Consider the following 20645-nt stretch of genomic DNA (forward strand, 5'->3'; position numbering starts at 1 on the left):
ATAGCTCCTGAGCTCTGGCTCCTCAGTGTTTTGCAGGGATTCATGTGATTGAAATTCTGACTCTGTTAGTGCAAACAGCCTCAACCTTGATTCACCTGCTGTGAAGGTTTTTTTTAAATATTTTTTTTAAAGCTGAACTCAGGAGACAACGCTCACATTTTCTGAGAGGAGCTGTAAATTCACATCCATGTATTCTGCTGTGATCTAAGAACATTACATTTATAGACTGGGCTTTGGTTCTTGTATTTTTTGTCATATTTCTACTGTAAACCTTATTAGTGTATTTGCTCTTTTATTGCTCTATTTTTTGTAGTTTTAAGAGGTCAGCCAATCAGAAGAGAGGAGGCTCTGAGCCTCTCTTCTGATTGGCTGACTGTTTTCTGAGTGATTGAATAAAAAATAGAGTAGATTTTAGAACAAAACACTCAAAACAGAAACCAAATCCTGCAAGTGTTGGATGGATGGTGGGTCCAGGTGGTGAGGGGGCGGGGCTTTGGGTGACTGCTTTGTTGTGACATCACAAAGTGACAGGAAGTCCTGACGGCTGGTTTTAATAAATCAGGGAGTGATTTATTCGGGATTTGAACGGGACAGGATTATTTTTTGACTTGGTCACGGGACCCGGACAGGACGGGAATTTTTTTGCGGGAGCGGGACAGGATACTGTGGGCTGAGGCTTTGATACTTTCACAGTATTAATATAGAACCTAGAGCTGCTTTATAATCACACTACACATGGACATCTACCTTTATACTGTATGGAGCTTTAATACAAACATCTACCTTTATACTGTATGGAGCTTTAACACAAACATCTACCTTTATACTGTATGGAGCTTTAATACAAACATCTACCTTTATACTGTATGGAGCTTTGATATAAACATCTACCTTTATACCGTATGGAGCTTTGATATAAACATCTACCTTTGTACCATATTGTACATTTAACCCAGTTTCAAGGAAAGATAGTAATGCATATTTAATCTTTCAGGTGATACAAACACAGCCTCCTTCCACATAAAAGCAAACTTCAAGGCGTCGAGCGTAAATAGATTTTTTCCTGCACTGCCCAGTTCAGTCACTGGGAGCTTCCCAGTTCAGCTCTCTGTTACCTCTCCCCCCTGTAAATATTCATCACGACTACGAACACCTCTGTTTGCATTATGGGAAAAAATGTCACTTATGATCTAAAGCCTACGTTTGCCTGTGACAGCAGTGCTAGAATTCCTGCACAACAGTGGAAAAGAGAGAGAAGAGACATGACTCTGTGCTGTGAGCTCGGTTGAGTGGAAGTTACTTCTTCTGCTGCTGCTGCTGTCGTTCTCACTCTCACTGTTTTGTTTTTCTATCTCTTTTCCATCTTCCCACTGTCACAGCAGTGATTTGAGAGATGCTTCTAACTGTTGGCTTCTCCCCCTCTGGGAGAATCTTTAGCTCACCGCTGGTACTTCTGTTTCGTCCTCTTTATTCTGCTTTGATATACACACGGTTTGATGGAAGAAAGGTTTGAGTAGGCAGCAGCTGCACCTAGTCTCTGCTCCATGTGGGTTTCAATGATCGTTTACAACAACTCATCCTATACAGCAGAAGCTCCGTACTTTCTATAATCTTACTTCTGGAGAATCTTCACCTCCACGTAAACCGAAGTTAAATTATTTTAAGTGCAGAAACAGCGGGAAAAACACGCTAAATAAAATAAAAATAATGTCAACACTGCTAACGTCAATAAAAAATAAGGATATCAATTTGTTAAGGTGCAGAAACAGCTAGAAAAAAAACACTGACAATGAAAATATGTTCAAAAATAGTTACTTATCCAAAAAAAATCTGTTCACTTTAAAACAATAAAATAACATTTTTTCCTCAAGAATCTTAATTACATACAGTAGGCCTTCTTGCTAATAACGTCAATACTTGCTAACATCAACAGGCCTATAATAATGATATCACATTTAAAAACATGTTCTAAACTCTGTAAGAATACTGTTTTCTGATTAATATTTAACTTTTATCATCTTTTCCATCACAAAAAGCATCTTTTCACACGTAGCTAGCATATTTTTTTTAGCACATTTAGCATAGTTTGTATCTTTTCAGACAAGGTAGTGTAGTTAAAGGTCAGAAAGGTCAGTTTAGTTAACATTGTTTTAGTGTAATAAGCATAGGATTCTTTTAGAAAAGTTCACAGCGGACCTTTTATTTTTGTCGCTGGCGGTGAGTTTACATATTAAGTCAATGCAAACAGGCGACTGAGCGATTACTTGCTCAGGCGAAAAATCACTGGGGCGAGTCTGTGCCAAACTGACGAGCGGTTGCAGCTGAGCGACAGAGCGATGACAAAGGAGCGACACAAGCAACAAAAAATAAAAGGTCTGGTGTGAACGCACCTTTACCGTCTTTTCACAGGGTTAGAATAAGTAGCATTTTTAGAACAGTTAGTACTGTAGTTAGCATCTTTGGGGACTACTACCAACTATGCAGGGGTCCCAGACCTTTGCTGTGGGCCCTTTTCCTTCCCTGTCATTTTGAAAATGCAAAAGATGAAAAAAGAAATGTATATTTTTTGTATAAAATGTAAAGGTAATGTGTTGTCTGTAACTTTATGCCTTTTGGATATGCATTTCATCTTCCACTTGCTGAACTATTCACACAAAGATTTTTCTTTTACCAGGGGTGCCCAAACTTTCGCATGCCACTGTAGGCCTATGTGTTTGTTAGCTCATAACTAGCAGTGACTGACTCAGTGTTTGTGGTTGTGCAAATGCTAAATGAAACTGGTGAAGTGGAAAAGACCAATGCCATGTTACTGTACTGTATCAATTTAACATCCAGTCTTCATTATATTTAGCTCAGGTTTGGTCCCCACCACCCCTTAGCACAGTGGGATTATGGGAGTTTTCTCACTGGAAATGGCCGATGCTACTACTGAAGGTGAGGGTGACGAGAGGAGCTTGACGGGTTGAAAACAAAGAACTAATTCCATAAATTTGCAACTATGACCCCTTTGACCCATCCATTACTGACATAAGAATATTTATTAATGCATTAAAGCAGAAGTGAGTGATATATTTGTGTTAATATAAGTCTTAAATAGTTATATCTTCCGACAGCAATCACTTACATAGAGTGTTTGGACTGAAACACGGGTCTGTCAGTCACTCTGCTCTGCTCTGAGCCGAAGAGAAAACATTTATCGTATCCTACAGTTTTTATCCAATGAGGAGAGAGAACGGCATGCAGGGCTGTGTGTGCAGCCAAGGAACGCCGTGAATGTGGTGACGTAGCGACGAGGACTGTTATGGTGCGTTCAAGGAAACTCGTATTTTTCCGACCGTGAAGTGGTACCAGTTCGATCTGGTACGAGTTCACCGGTCGGAAGTTACGAGTGGCCGTTATAGTGACTTTCACCGGTAAAACAGGTCGGAAAAACACGAGTGGGTTGCCTGGAACGCTACAAAGTCGTAAGTTGTGACTTGAAGCTGTAATTTACGATTTCAAAAGCCTGCCTGGAACGCAGCATTAGCGAAAACGACCGGACCACTCACTTCTGCTTTAATGATCTGTTGTTTTTTTTTTTTCAGTTGAATGAATGGATTATCCCCAACAATGGCTAATTGTTCCATAATAACCATATTCATCTTTGCTGTATTTTGCTTTCTCTCATACACTGTATGAACCCTGGACAGGTGACAGGTGTGTACTTACACCTGTATCACACACATTGTTCACACACAAAGCTTTTTTTCCCCTCTAGCTCAGGATTTTGGAGGCTCGACATTGTTCCACAGAGGCGTTTTAGTTGGCCCTGCTTGATGATTATTGGTGGTTGAATATTTGCATTTGCATGTTTAATGTACTTCTAATTCTTGCAATTTGCATAATGGTCCTTCGCTATCCATCTGAAGTCACTTAGAGGCAAGGGAGCAAATGGCTCACTGATCTCTGCCATCTCACTGCATAATTTTCCCATTCCTGCTGATGGCCTTGGTTGGCAACCATTGTAATAGGCCGTCTGATTAGTGATTTAAATGTTTACCGGTACATGGAGAAATAAATCCAGGCAATAGGCCACCTCTGAAGCCGAGGCACGCAGCTGGCTTCACAGACAAATGGCCCCCGGGCTTATGTCTTTTTAACCACGCACTTAGTTGGCAAAATGGTGAATGCTGGGAAAGCAGCGAGGGGGAGGTTTACAGATGCATGAAATCATACAGAGCAATAAGACAATAAGCTTCTTTTTATTACCATTTGTCACAGATGGATGATTTTACAATTGCAACAACATTGTCAGAATGTTGTTGTCATTGATGGTTTGGCTCAAAATTTAGTTTATTGCTTGTAAAAAAAACCAAAAAAAAACAAAACAAAATAAAAACTCTTGTTGCTTTGGAAAACAAGACTGATTGTTGTGACACAGTGTTAAAACGAATGAGGAATGGTAGATTGTAATGGAGAATATGTGGCCTGCTATGTGTCTTTTATTGAGATAATGTGAAATAATTAGTCAAAAGAAGTGAACTAAATTGAGTCAAAAGCTTTAAGTTTTGGAAACTGGCATATTTAGATTTTCAATTTTGAATCAATTCAGTTTTATTCATATTTTTAACTGAATTTGGAAAACAATTTTTTGCTGCCACATGAAACGACCTTTAACTGAAAAGAGAAGAAAACAAATGTTGATGGTTCAGTTTTTTAATGTATAAATTAATAAATTATACAAGCACGAAGAGTTAATTAGCAAAATTTAAAAGTGCTTTGCACAGAGCCATGAGACCTGCTTTTCTGTGATTCTAGTATTTATACTAAGCCAAGAATTAGGGAAAACCAAAAATAAAATACTCTTGAGAAATCAGACAACTACAGACCGTGACCCTGTTACAGAAGTTCATACAAACACACTGACGCTGGAAGCTCCATATTTTTATCTGAAGGGTTGATCCATAAAAAAATATCTATATTTGTTTTTAAGGCTTCTCTCTGGAGCTCTAGTAACAACAGGTCGGCGTAAGCCAATCAAAAGAGAGAAACTCTGAGCCTCTCTCTTCTGATTGGCTGATTGTTTTCTGGGTGATTTAATAAAAAATAGAGCAGATTAAACAATAAAACACTCAGAGAAACCAAATCCTGCAAAGTGGTGGATGGATGGTGGGTCCAGGTGGTGAGGGGGCGGGGCTTTGTTGTGACATCACAAAGTGACAGGAAGTCCTGACGGCTGGTTTTAAGGCTCAGTTTCTGAATACAGGCTGTGTGCATTTCTCTGTGGACTGAGGCTTTGATACTTTCACAGTATTAATATAGAACCTAGAGCTGCTTTATAATCACACTACACATGGACATCTACCTTTATACTGTATGGAGCTTTAACACAAACATCTACCTTTATACTGTATGGAGCTTTAATACAAACATCTACCTTTATACTGTATGGAGCTTTAATACAAACATCTACCTTTATACTGTATGGAGCTTTAACACAAACATCTACCTTTATACTGTATGGAGCTTAAATATAAACATTTACCCTTAAGTGCTGCACAGCTGATTACATGACGAAGAATTCACATAATAAAACAAAGCCCAGAGCGTCTTCATTGTGTGATTCTTGATGATAAATTACCATGATGATATCGATTCTTACATTAGCTAAAATTACATAATCCTTCTCGATGCTCTTTATACTATAAAGCTGATTTGGTCTTGGCCTGGAAGCGTCCGATTTTGAAAGGTGAAAGGTCGTAGGAGGGCAGCTCTCCCAGGCTGAGCTCACACAGAAGCTTCCCGATGATTGGTCCAAACTTGAAGCCGTGACCTGGAGAAGAGAAGAAAAGAGAAGAGAAAAGAAAAGAAGACAGTGGATAAACGATGTCGAACACAGGTCGTCAGATGAGTCCATGTCTTAATGTGAGCGTGTCGTGCACCTCGTAGTTTAGATATAAATATCTCTGGGCCTTTGTCTGAGTCAGGCGAAGGGCTCGAGCCCCCACGTGAGTGAATACATAAAAGAGGAGAAGAGCTGTTGCGATGCCTGTCACTGAGCATCTCTTCACTTCAGTCGACTGGGACCAAAAGCTAAATAAGGGAGATTCGTCCATTCTCTGCATAATGGCTTCATGTGCTCCAGGAGTGAGATAGATGAGAGAGCGTCTATTTTCAAAAACACGGTGGCGGCCGCCTGACTTTCCTTGTTGCTAAGGTCTGAGAGGCAAATCGTGAATGTCAAGAGGGCTGGAGGAATGCAGCCCGCCACTACCGCTACCGCCGCTGCCACCGCCGCCACTGCAGCTGCCACCGCCATCTGACAAAGGTCTCGCAGCTCCCCTGGATTCAGGCCGGCTTTGAAGTCACAAAAGCTCGGCTCTGACAGTTTGGCCACGTGCGTTTTCATCTTGCCAGGGAAAGAGAATGGAAAACCTCAATAGACGGCCAAGCCCACGGGGTGACTTTGTAGCCATGGCAACCCCCCAGCACTTGCTTTAAAGCACTTGTGTTGAGCTTTGATGACAAATGCACGTCGTGAAGGAGGAGGAGGAGTAGGAGGAGGAGGAGGAAGGCAACACACTTTTTCTTTTCCTTTTTTTTTTCTTGCCGTCCTATTATGTGAACTTCTCCCAACGTGTCTCTGAGCGTCCTCGCTGCAGAGGAGCTGGAGAACGAGCTCAGACGGCAACAATATTAATCAACACCATGAACACAGCTAACTAACCTGCTAATTAAACAGATGCAGAGTCAGGGAGGATTTTTTTTAATTTGCCATAATTGAAATATTTCAGCCAGGATGAAGCTCCCAGACACTCGTGGTCCCCGGAGGATGAATCCTTAATTCAAATTAGCATCGCAACACAACTTAACACTTTGTTTACGTCTTTTAAGTGTTTCTTCACCTGGTTTTTCCAGATCATGTTTATTTAGCTAAAAACTGTCGGGTGTTTTCAGCCTGAGCCCAAAAACCTACAGCTTCCTTCTTTAAAGGGACAACGAGGAGGTTTTTTTGGTTATAAAAGAGTCTCATATTAATGTGGATGAATCTACGTTACCACTTGTTAATGGGTCCATTTTCGATAAATATATCGTTTTGTCTTTATAGTTATTTTGTTATTATTATTTAGTGGTGGACTCGCCCAGCATTTCCTACTTTCGGTTTCGCGGACGCTGCCCAGGTCGTGGAAATAACGCCGCCGAATCGCTGTTTACGGTCGGAACTACGACGGTATCTGATCGTCTTCCAACCTCCGACTTTCATTCTTGATGAATGAAAACATTCTTGGCAAATGTTTTGGCTTTTGTCCGTCTTGCGCTGGTCCAAGAATTTCACTGTGCACACGGAGGCTCATGGGAAATCTAGTGTGAAAACACTTCACTTTCCAAAACTCCTCGTTGTCCCTTTAAAACATTTTTCTGTTTGATTGACCATTGTTATTACACAATTATGTTTAATTGTTGTTTTTATCTTTTTGTGAAGCACTCTGTAACCTTATTAGGAAAAGTTCTTATCATTATAATTCTTAGCTTTGCTAGCACTGTAAACTGTGAAGGTCAATAAAGGCCATAATTGGCCAATTCAAAATCAAATACTCTAAATAAAATATAAAATAAATATAATATAAAGATCATTATGCCAAGCTATCATCAGGAAAAACTGATTTTGACTGAACCTCATGTGCTAATTAGCAAGTATGACTCCATTAGCCCTGCGCTTTACTGAAAATATCTTCTGTTCACAGCACAAAAAGCACAACTGTTGTTGGGCAGTGAGGTTGTTTTGTGAACATATTCTGCTGCATTACTGCCCGTGAAGACAGAGATGACACACATGCACATTTGTGAAAACCATTCACTCATTCATTCATTCATTCATTCATAGTCTCAGGGCGTTTTCATGCTGGAAAGTCCGATTCAAGGTCTGTACCCAGGGTGATATACCTGCTATATTTGCTACATTTGATCCGGTTGGTTCTGGTTTCACGCTGCATTAATGTGAGCACATCAAAGAACTGTTTATCACATATTGACGTCCTGTCCTCATACCTACGCTGTGTCTCCCTCCATTTGATACTGATTGGTTTGTAAACAGGTGTGTGTGTGTAGCTAGCAAAGTAGCGACCTAGGAAAATGGATGAACAACTTTGTGGCATCTTTGCAACGGTAATTATAATGTTATGCCATGCTACCAGCAGCATCAACAACATGATATGAAGCCTAATTTGGATTTGTATGAATGTCCACATGCGTTTTTCCTATCCGTCATCCGACACAAATCGTTACGCACAGGCACCTTGCACACTGAATCCGATGCGTTCACACACGTTTTTATTTTGTGTTCCAGGGGGAAAATGGAGTCGTCAAACTGTGAGGATGATTTTGTGGTGCTCTCACTTTTTGTAGAGGAAAATAAAATACTGGGTCCATCCGATCCTGAGAAGATGCAGAGAGCAATGGGAGTTCCACCTTTTCGTAAAGGAACTGCAGAACTATCTGGACCGTTTTCAGATTTATATTAGGATGACAGTGGTCCAGTTTGATCAACTTTTAGCACAACTGGAGCCACACATAAAAAAAAGAGGACAATTTTTTTATGACGGATGAAATTTTCAGTCAGTGTATCAACGCAATTGACACAGCATGAGGTCGAATTTATTTAACATAAAGTCAGGACTGAACGAGATCCAGTGTTGGGGGTAACGAGTTACAAAGTAACGAATTACTGTAACGATATTACTTTTTTGGGTAACGAAGTAAAGTAACGCACTACACTAAAAATATTGGTAACTACACTACTTTACTAGACCATAGGAACGCGCTTTCCTGCGTTACCCAAGCCGTGTTTGCCTGTGTGTAGAGTTTCGATCTGTTCGGTGCAGGCATGTGTGCGTGCTGGCTGTGTGCCTGCTACTTGCCTGAGCACGTTGCCATAGAATTCAATTTGAGTCGAGTGACGTTGCTGCCGGTTCGAGAGGGAAATGGAGACGGAGACTGGGGGTTTTGGCCAGTGGCGATATTCTCATTACTTTCAGTTCAGAGAGAGGCAAATAAACATATTGTCGAGCTGCAGCACGAGGGAGATTATCTATGTGGTTGGTTAAAAAAAAAAAAAGGGAGAGCTGCTGTGATCAGTGTTGGGCAGCAGGTGCCCACTCGGGTCTAAACGCCCTGACCAGAGGGATCACAGACGGAGTGAAGGCAGCGGTGACGTCTCAGTCCCGGTCCCAGAGCTGAGCAGCCAGGTACTGGAGAGGGAGGAGAGGAGCGCAGCGCAACGGACATGCGGCAAGCGTAACGGTGCTTAAAGGACTTGTAACACCTAGAAAACTCCACAGTTTGCTGGAAATCACCCAGACGCGAGGAAATGCAGATATATAAGAGCTTTTGCCCTGGTAGGCCTACATATTAATTCAGTATCCGCAGCCATTTGCGGCAAACCTGTGCCAGTTAAGACTTGCCTTTCAAACGTGCTAAATAAAGACACAAAAACTTCCACTGCAATCTGTTTCAGGTTAAAAATAATATTTATAAATAAATCTTTTTGCATCTACTCCTCCCAATATTTTGCACGTTCTGGCAGAAACGCTCATATTTGCATATTCATCAAGGCAAACACGCTAAATGGATCGCACGTGCAATTTTGCCCGTTTGAGAGACGCAATCCTCGGTGCGTCCGGTTAGATCAGCTGTGCAGTCAAGTTTGCACACGTTTTTGTACACGCAAACCTTTAGTACATCCGGGCCTAAGTGATGATACTAGGGCTATGATGTTTGTCCATGTATCTACTCGGTAAATTTAGAAATGGGAAAGTAAAGTTATAAGTAGTGAAGTTACTTTTCAAATGCAGTAACGAATTTACAGAAGTAACGAGTAATAAGTAACTAATTACTTTTTTTGAGTAACTTCCCCAACACTGACGAGATCGGTGTGAAAGCCTTGTCCTCTGTTGCAGTGCGGAGCCTAACCGAGACAAATCTCCTGCTGGGAATCAGATGAACTCACAGGGAATAGTAAAACCATGAGTATGTAATTCGTTTGTTCAACGTTTTGGTTTTGCAGGTCTTTCAGATTTGATCCTTTTTAATGATTTAACACACAAACGGTTTTCCTGTTGTTTCTGCTCGTCTGTTGTTTTCACTCAGAGCGAAACTGGAACAGAATAAAAACACGGCAAAGTAGAAACAGATGGAACCGGATGGATCTAATTCAAACCGGTTTCAGACGACGTTCTGATTCTGTTTCCAGCTGCTCTCTGTCGTCCATTTTGTTTTGTTTTTTCTGTTTTCTTTCCTGTCCAGTAAGTCCAGCTCAGACTCTGATCTCCATCCTCTGACCCACACTGGTCCCAAACATGTGCTGTAAACACACTTTCTTTTGTGCTGCACACTGAGCACTGGGCCACTTGGCTCCGTGCTCCTCCTGGGTGAGGAGGGGGTGAGGACAAGTGATGCTGATTCACTTGGCTGCTGCTGCTCTTTCTGTGTTGGCACTCGTCAACTGCACATCTGGTGCACCAGCAGCTTTTCTGCTCTTTTGTCTCGTCGAGATTTTGACATTTTCATTTTGACGCCAACATTTTCTACTTGACTCCGGCGGCTTCGGAGCATCGACACCGTTTGCGTCGTTGTTTTCCCTCTCGCTGTTAAAAGTCCTTGTGTTTGTGTTTTCCATCGTCTCTATGACCAGACTGAAACATCTCCACATCTATTGGATGGATTTCCATGACACTAATTAAAGGGAGAGTTCAACATTTTGGCAAATTGGCCCATTGCCATAATTGCTATAGCAGTAGGTTCATTACTAGGGGTGTGCATTGGCACTGCCCTCACGATTCAATTCGATTACGATTCACCAGGTAACGATTCGATTCGATTCTACGATGCATTGCGATGCATTGCAATGCATCAAAACTCTACTGCACACAACACGGCAAATTTTTCATCATTTATGAGATATTGAACAACAGATTTTATCGGCTGCTATGTGTGTATTATCACTCTCCTGTATCTTTGACATAAATGTCATTAAATAAAATAAAATTGAATGGTACAGGGTATTGGATATGGCATTTTCAAACCTGAAAAAGAAAACATAAATCACTAGGGCTGCCCCCAAAAAGTCGACCAAAAAATCATTAGCTGACCAAAATTTCATTGGTCGATTGGTCGCAGGAAAAAACAAACAAACCTTTGGAGCCGTGTCTTGTCAATATTAACTCAAAATCAATATGACTGAACTATATGAAAGACTATGGGGCTTTTATTTTGAAGGGCCAGATACAGTAAGTCCTGACACTTTTTGTTGTTGTTTTTTTACACGGCACGGCAGGTCTCTCTCTCTTTTTTTTTTTTTTTTTTTATTGTCAAAAGCGCTGTTTTAACCATTAGCGTCCACAGCGCTCACCGGCGCTGAGTGTCACGGAGCAGATCCATGATCGTCCCCGCTGCATCAGAGACTCCCCCCCCTACACAGCCTGAGCTCAGTCACTCCCCCTCCTCTACTGTGTTTATTGGTGATAAACGGGCATACAGCCTGTGGTAGGCTAACGGTAAAACCCGACCGGCTTGTTGAATCTCGGACATGACACGGCCGGACTCATGAGCGTTAATTAATTAATTTTCAACCCGACCGCGGGTAAAAAAAAAAAAAAAGGAAAAAGAAAGCCAGCGGCAACACTGCTAGTGCTGGTGCTGCCACTTAGCATGTAGTTACAGTACAGGCTGCCCATGTCGTTGCTCCAGAAATGCCACCGGAGGTAACTGAAACTTCACAACTTTATTTGAGGCCAGAAAATAAACAGTGACATCATCGATTATGGCACGTTGCCGCATCGATGCTGAATCGTGCATGTCCCGCATTGCAATACATCGCCGAATCGATTATTGTTGACACCCCTATTCGTTACCTTTAATTGTTGGTGCAAGCTATTTTTAGAACGGCGGAGCAGAGCCGTTCTTTAGAGGGAAATTCATGCAAAACCGCTGATGCGTGTTGCCTTCAGGGACAGTTTTTCAGCAGCAGTCTCTGTATTTACCTCTAAAACAACTCTGTGTGGTAACGTTCTGTTATTATCTCATAGCGTGGTGAATGTGCAGGTCACAACTTGTCCACCAGAGCGTTGTGGAGTTGTTGGATTGTGTATTTGATGAGTTTGATGACGGAAACCAAGAAATCCCATGAGCCTCCGTAGCGTAGCTCTGAGCAGCTCACGGCTCTGCTCCGCCATTCTAAAAATAGCTTGCACCGACAATTAAAGGTAACGAACCTACTGCTATGACTATAGGGATTATGGCAATGGGCCAATTTGGCAAAATGTTGAACTATCCCTTTAAAGCGGGCCTGTCTGTGTAGTGTGTCTCTGCAGCTTCCTTTTCATTCTTTTTTGTAAACATATTGTTGTTTACTTTGCTCCAGGTACAAATGCCATCACTGGTCACTGGTTTGATTCATCCAGACTCAGATATTGGTTTTATGTTTGCAGGTCGACTCTGACATCATGACTAATGTTCCACTTCCTGTTTCCACAGCAGTAGGATGAAGTGACTTCCTGTTTGGTTTATGAAATAAACTGGAGGCTGATTACTCATGTTTGAACACCAGACGTTCTTTATATTGAATCATCCGACTATATGTAAATGATGGAACGTACCATTATTTTATAATTATATCATAAGTGTTTTGAGTAAAGATAAATGGGTCATACATAATGCATTTATGAAAAACATTAGGGTTTGTCTTCCTGTCTCCCTGCTGACTTGTAACAATAATAGTGAGCGACAGAATGAAAACCTTTTCTTCATCAGAATAATAATTATTTTATTGTCATTTAAATAATTGGGAATTGAGAATTTGACATCGTCATGGTCAAGAACAAAGGACTGAACTTCACCTTTATTTGAATTTGATTTAAAAACTGTTTATTAAAGGCAATTTTGACATCTCAAGTGGCCTCAAATGTTCTAGGAATCTGCTTAAAACCAAGAGCTTTGGAAAATAAAATCTCTTTTTCATCGGCCTCGGCTGCTCGTTATGTCTTATGCTAATTAAAGTGCCAGCATGCAAACATTATAAATTATATGAGGAGCACGCTGCTCTTCAACATGTTAACTTCACCACTGGAAACATGGTAGTGTTCAGCACAAAGCTTCATACAGCTGCTGGAACAGCTGGAGGCTCTTAGTCTGGTTTCTATGATTCAATCTAACTTTATTTATACGGCAACTTTCATACAAAGTCTAAATACAGATCAAAGTGCTTCACAAGGGACTGAATGAAACACCACCAACAGGGTTAGTTTAGGAGACGAATGCACACTAACACAACAACAACATATGAACAGTTGAAATGATGAATAAGAGTTATAAATCAGTAAGATGATAGTGCTAAAACAATGAAATGAATATAGGTAGTTAATTAATTGTGTCATGTCGTGTCGTGTCGTGTCGTACCTGAGAATCCAGCTCCGATCACGATGTTGCTGTAGCCAGGGTGACGGTCCAACACAAAGTGACGATCGGGGGTGACCTGCAACAACAACAACAACGACAAAAAACATTAACATGAACAAAGAGCTGCTTTGACCATGGAGTTGTTGGTTTTAGATCCTGTGGGTTCAGAACCAGAACTGATCTGAGGTCACACTCATTCAGACTCATTAACACTAAACGCCCTCACACACCGAGGACGTATTTTCCGTGCGAGTAATTCACGCCCCATGAGTCCTTTCACACAGACAGTGAATGTTACGTAGCAAAAACGCAACAATTTCTTTTTGTGAAGTGAGGTCAATTTTCCTGAGCTTTTGCCCGGAGACTAAACGCATCATGTTGTTGCATGGAGACTAGGTATAGAGAGCCGAAGGCGAAGCAGGATGTAACGTCGCCATGGGACCTCAATTCCGAAAAATCTCCATGTAAGTGAACGGGAGTCAAGTTTTTCTTTCGTGATCTGATTGAAAAGTGCAGTGGTAATGTCCATAATATCTATGACTGTTTATTTTTGTAAAGAAATCATCACAACAAGGAAAAAGTGTTTGTTTCTGTGGCGGGGAGAGCAGGCGCTCTGCGATTGGATAGTAATGTCTTTCCAGGATGTTTCAGAGTTCGGCTGTCTGAGGTGAGTGGCTACATGCAAAAACACAAAGTTTATACTGTTTATACTGTACATAATATGGGTTCAGTGGTGTCTCTAAGGATTCCAGTCATGTACCATAGATATTTTATTGTTTTCTGAGTGTTTGTTGTGGTTGAAAGAATTGCCCCCATAAGTTAGCGTTGTCGCTATCCCTAGCGCCGGGTAGCCATGGTGTAACTCCGGTTTTCCTGCATCAATTTTAGTCGTGTTTTTTGCTCCCCCCAACACTGGGTGACCATCACGACAACGATTTAGGGGTCAAAAATGACCGGAATTCTCTTTTAAGGCACGACGTGGAGGCAAAGAACCAACCGACGTGAAATTAAACATTGGTTTATAATTGTTGTGTGTGTCGCATATTTACGTCGCCACTGGTATATATGTTTCTGGTATAAATAGTTCTTGATCTACTTTCTGTTTTAGACTGCACAGCACGTGTCCAGTGAGTCTGACGGTCACGTGACCTGTGTTACTGAAACTAAACATGATGTTGTTTAACTCTGAAGATGTGTGATTGTGAACGCAGCCTCTTCTTCTCTCTGTCCATAGACATGTGGCTGCTGACCGTCCTTGACGACTTGACAAGGATACACACACTCTCTCTCTCTCTCCGTGCACTCGGCCGCGTGGCCTCTGGAGCTGTGTGTCATTGTGTCTGTGAGGAAAAATGTGTTTTAAAACGTGTTTTTTAACGGCACCAAAGAGTCCGTCACAGAAAAAACATAACCACCTCTGACAGGACGCAGGGTTTTAACGGGGAGCTGTGGAGACACGTGTAATTTAACACTCTGGCCTCTTTGTGAGCGGCGCTGGTGACGGCGCGTCGCGCTCCCTGTTAAGTGAGAAAGGAGCGTGACTGTCAGGATTTTCAGTGGCATTGGACAAGGTCACAGATATTATGTTTTCCTACAGCTTCAGTCTGTGATCGTGGTGAAAGCAGCAGCGAGTGTTGCTGGAGGGCAGAGCAGCTGCACAATCCCCCACCACCCCCTGCTACACACACACACACACATACACACACACACACACACACAGCAGAGTTATGCATCCTTTAAACAGAAGCGAACACCTGAGAACGAAGAAGCCGGATTTGCTCGTGAATTAAACATGAACAGACAGAAACCTTCAGACTTCACACAGATTTAGTGTCTGATAATAAACCTGAGCTCATGATGAACTGTTGATGTAGATGTTGGACCACAGAGACCCTGTGGTGTCTGTTAGGACCTGAACAGGTTGGACAGAACCAACAACACTGAGAGTGAAGTGAAGCTCCAGTTGGACTGAAACCAGGTTCATCCTCTGAGGAGCAGGAGTGTTACTCTGCAGAACTCAACATTTCATCAGCTTGTGATAAGTTGATCTGTGGATGTGTCAGAGAGGAGCTGAAGCCCAGAGAGCTCAACTCACTGCACCTTGAGAAAACACATGCAAAGACACCAAAGACATCAATCCTAAAGGTAAGTCTGTAGGATTTTTCTTAAAAATACAAAACAAAATACAGACTTACAGTAAATTCTCCAATAGAAGCTTCTGTTTGCTTCATCTGCCGAACTGACCCGGCTTATATTAGAGTCAGGCGTCTATATGGGACAGGCTTTTATTTAATTTCCAACAAATCTTATGCACAGCAAAGATGAAAATCCTCTCAGAGCCAGTCCCAGTCCAGGACAGGAGGCCGGCGTCTGTTTGGGAATTTACAGACTACAACAGGAAGAAGAAGAATAAACTTTGTGACCTCTGGAGTTTATAAAAGGAAGCAACTTCACCTCTGTTCTTTGCACACAAAAACTGAAGGGACAGATGCTAAACCTACAGCATCAGAAAAAGAACAACTTGTTCTGATACAAGGAAGTAGCAGAAGTAAAATAATGTTTAGTTTCCTTTTAAGTGACAACGAGGAGTTTTGGAAAGCAAAGTGTTTTCACACTACATTTCCCATGAGCCTCCGCACTAGGGGTGGGAGAAAAAATTGATCCATGTAAGAATCGCGATTCTTATCCTCTATGATTCTGGATCGATTCATAATCTTCAAAAATCGATTTTTATTCACGCTTCCTCTGTCTCAATACGCGCCCTCACAGGCTTCCGTACACAGCGCTGTAGCAGTTTACTTTGAAATGGTTCAAATATATTGCTGCTGAATAAATCTGCAACATGTGATGTGCATTTTTGGGGGGAAATATGGCTCCTGATATAATAATCTGTAGACATCATCATCATTCAACCTTTTCACATGGTCTGGTGTTAAAAAAGCAAACTAAAAATCTCAACAACAAAAAAATCAAGAATCGTTTTGAATCGAATCGTGACCCTAAGAATCGGAATTGAACCGAATTGTGACACACCCAAAGATTCCCAATCCCACCCCTACTCCGCACGGACTGTGAAATTCGAAAACATTTCCCAAGAATGTTTTCATTCATCAAGAACGAAAGTGGGAGGTTGGAAGACGATACCGTCGTAGTTCCGACCATAAACGATGCCAACTAGCGATCCGGTGGCGTTATTACATGCACTTTTTATTGTTTTTATAACTAATTGTTGTGTGATGTTTATATTCTACTTGTCTTATTCTGTTTCTCTTTTTATACTGTTGCTATTAATCTTAATCTTATTCCCATGACCCGCCGGGCAGCGTCCGGGAAACCGAAACTAGGAAATGCTGGGTGAGCTGACCACTAAATAATAATATCAAAATAACTATAAAGACAAAATGATATATTAATCGTAAATGAACCCATTAACAAGTGGGTAACGTAGATTCATCCACATTAATATGAGACCAGTCGCAGCCTGGTCAGATGCGAACATGAACTGATGAAGCCTCTTGGATGAGAGGTGAAACGTCCTCCTAGACAAATAACCAAGTCCACTTGCATTCGATTTAAATTTCCTTGAGATAACTATGACCTGGACAAATGAGAATATTCACAGGCTTATTAAAGGGATAGTAGCATTTTTTTAAAGTGGGGTTGTATGATCTACAAATAGCCCCTAAGTACTTTAATTGCAGTAGAAGACTCTCTGCACTCCTCCCGTTAGCAACGCCAGCCCATAGCCCTGCCCAGAGATTTACAACAAACAGTGTTGTGAACAGACCCAAAGAAACGGCCTATTTTCACGGCCTAAAAGAGGTTTTACCTGAAAAGAAATACACAGTTCCATTGTTCACTATAATATAATTTTTCCAGCCCCTCAAAGTGCAGGAAATGTTTTATTTGGACCTAACCAACTCACGTATCCCTCCGCCCAGGGTTAGCGCCCGCCGATCAGCAGTTGGTTAGGTCCAAATAAAAACTGCGTTTTTCCTGCACTTTGAGGGGCTGGAAAAAATTATATTATAGTGAATGGAACTGTGTATTTTTTTTCAGGTAAAACCTCTTTTAGGCCACGAAAATAGGCCGTTTACAACACTGTATGTTGTAAATCTCTGGGCAGGGCTATGGGCTGTCGTTGCTAACGGGAGGAGTGTAGAGAGTCTGCTACTGCAATTAAAGTACTTAGGGGCTATTTGTAGATAATACAACCCCACACCACAAAAATGATACCATCCCTTTAATATCAGACTCTTTTAGAACCAAAAACGTGTTGCTACGTCACCGTGTACATGCAGCTCTCCACCACGGCCGGTCGGGGCAGCAGCCCCGGTAAACAGCGGGCCACGTAGCGCTGCAGGATGTCGATGTCGGAGCGGTCCGTCTGCTGGTCCCTCTGGTCCGGGTCCGTCTCGCTGCCCATGTGGTAGCAGATCTGCAGACAGGAGGACAGACATTATACAACATCATTACAATATGAACCATGAAGTGTTGTTCAGGTCGAGGTTCAAGCTGCAAACTGAACAAAGCAACAGTTTCTCTGGTTTCGACACTCACACAGTCTCAGGTTTGTGGCCGAAACGAGGCTCGTTATGATTAGTTGTCCAAATAATCCTCAAGTGTGTTGAGTCAATATGTTTGTTTTGCTGAGATCAGAATGTGAAGTACTGCTGTCATGGAAACGTTACAGACTAAAGAGATTCATTTCTACTGACATCAACAGAGCTTTTAAATAATATCACTTTAAGGCCACAGGATCAGTGGTACTTGTGTTTGGTGCTGAACGTGTGCAACATGATTAGCTTCGTCTGTGTATCATGGAGACTGTGATGAGTCCAAAATGAATTCCTCCCACAGGGACAATAAAGGTTATAACTGATGATTCATCAAGATGACTCTGGGTCAGATCCTTCCTGATCTCATACAGTACAATCATTATCAAACATGACTGATATTAACGATTCCAGATCAGCTGCTCCTGATTGAAAAACCTGCAACAAGACTGACGTTCTCTCTGAGGAATCTAAGATGGCAGTCAAAAAAGGTCATATAAATAAACCCACAGTGACCTGAACTGCTTAAAAGCGGAGCTACAGTATGCAAGTCGGAGTGCGAAAACAAGCAAGAAGGCAATCCATAGAGCCATACAGTAGATGTCTACTGAGGGGGCTAATGTTAAAGGGACACTTCACCCAAATTCGACAATTCAGTCATCAAAATGCTTTAGGAGTTCCAGGGGGGGCAACAGATTATCATATAATGGCGGCAGATAGAGCTCACTTTTGAATGGTCCAAAACACACACTATGAAACATCCAGATACCTCCATACTGCTGAAGCCACCACATGAAAATGTTGTTTGGAACTCCTAAAGAGTTTTAATGACTCCAAACCCTTCCTTGGTATGATGATGAGTAGATGATTGGTGAATTATTGATTTTTGGGTGAAGTATCCCTTTAACAAGAGATTACGCATTACCAGGCGTAATTGTGTAATTGCGCCATAAAGCAGTCCATGTTTCTCTTGGCTTGGAGGCTCTGATCTTGCAAGGTTGGTTTTCAGCTAAGAGACTGGGTGGAAGGCAGAGAGCCTCCATTCTCCCTGGAACTATATACATTTAACGATCACAATTAGTCCAAAGCTGTTTAATTAAGGTGGAAATCTTGGCTACAGTAGTTCCTGTTAAATACGTCATTATATGGTTTGAAGTACCAGACTATGGCTATTGGGACTACTGAGGAGAACGTGCAGTGAGTAGATCTCTATAGAAAAATGGGGAACGTGGGACGTCTTTTATTCATATTATCTTATTTTGCGAAATGCAAAAGGAAAGGGAGAGTAATAGATGGTAGAATCTGCGCAGGAAGGATTTAGTTTGTTTCTGCCTGATAAGAAAAATATAAAAAAGAAAATAAGAAAGAAAAGAGAAAAGAAACAGAATGACCAGCTGACTGGCCAACAAAAAAAGAGCATCTACTGGAACCGAGGCAAACACACACAGATGACTTTATAGTGTCTCATGCAAGACAGACCATAATAAGCCCAATGAGTAAAAGACGTTAGATGCCACTGAAGTCACGTTTGATCACGCTGTTGAATCTGTTCAGAGGATCATGGTGTTAAAAATCTAAAATCTGTATGTGTGTGGTCTCCAATGTTTTTAAATCATGTAGCATCCTGACTCAGTGAGGGATTACTACAACACACACACACACACACACACACACACACACACACACACACACACACACACACACACACACACACACACACACACACACACACACAATATGAGTAATTACAATATTCTTCACGGCTTCATTTTCTTTCAAATTATGTTTAATGGTCCAGATATCGGGCGAACACTACAGTGGCTCCGGTGACTGTGTCTCAGAGTGAATAATGCGACGTGGCACCACCATCTGCCCCCCCCCCCCCCGACTCTCTCTTCTGCCATTAGGCAGCGAGCCCCCGCTGCTGCACCATGATGCCCCGACACCGAGATGAGCCATCAGACCCGGCAACAACTCCCACCACTAATCTGATGCCGAGGCAGGACGCAGCGCGTTTCACTCTCGACTTTGCAGCAGCGGTTTCAGTCTCAGAGTGGGTGAGTGGAGAGGAAGCTCTTCACACACAGATCCTGCACAAATCCTCTAGATTTTTTTTTTAAACTGAAGAGCTTAACAGGTGGGAGAAATTAATTCATATTATGTATTTAAAAACCTGTTAATTAGTTAAATTATTAACTGCAAATACAGAAAAATATAGACACCTGGTTTCTGAGAGATTAGTTATTTCCAGGACTTCAAAACCACAATGTTTACATCCAATAAAATATAACATTATTCATATTTATATATGTAGGTTTGTATAATCATCCTTTAATAAGTCGCATTATATGATAAGCAGTGCTCCAGTGAGTGCACACGCAGCACTGGTTCAAACACTAATGTTGAATAATGAAGCCAATTGATGGACAAATAAAAACCTCTTTCATGGTTCCGCGTTCCCCTTAAAGGAATAGTTCACCAAAAAATGAAATTCAGTCATAACTGATTCACCCTCATGCTGATGAATACTCGGAGTAGTTTTTTATTCCTCAAAGTGCATCTGGAGACCCGGGAGGCCAGTTCGTAGTCCAACGAAAACTTTATATGAGAGTCAATAGGGCCCGACACAAAAACGTCCATAAAACTACACAAAAACCA

General features: G+C 41.6%; 1 protein-coding gene across 1 annotated transcript in view; it reads right to left on the reverse strand.

The window, feature by feature from the left end:
• Positions 1-4686: 4686 nt before the first annotated feature.
• The window catches only part of pipox (pipecolic acid oxidase), a 40053-nt gene continuing 24094 nt past the window's right edge, over positions 4687-20645 (reverse strand). The window contains exons 6-8 of the mRNA XM_083985018.1: positions 17720-17869; positions 13432-13507; positions 4687-5812 (exon numbers count right to left, since the gene is read on the reverse strand). Coding sequence (XP_083841144.1) covers positions 5682-5812; positions 13432-13507; positions 17720-17869 — 357 coding nt within the window. The 3' untranslated portion in view covers positions 4687-5681. The remainder of the gene's footprint in view (positions 5813-13431; positions 13508-17719; positions 17870-20645) is intronic.

Source organism: Trachurus trachurus, assembly GCF_905171665.1.
Source record: "Trachurus trachurus genome assembly, chromosome: 13".
Lineage (NCBI taxonomy): Eukaryota > Metazoa > Chordata > Actinopteri > Carangiformes > Carangidae > Trachurus > Trachurus trachurus.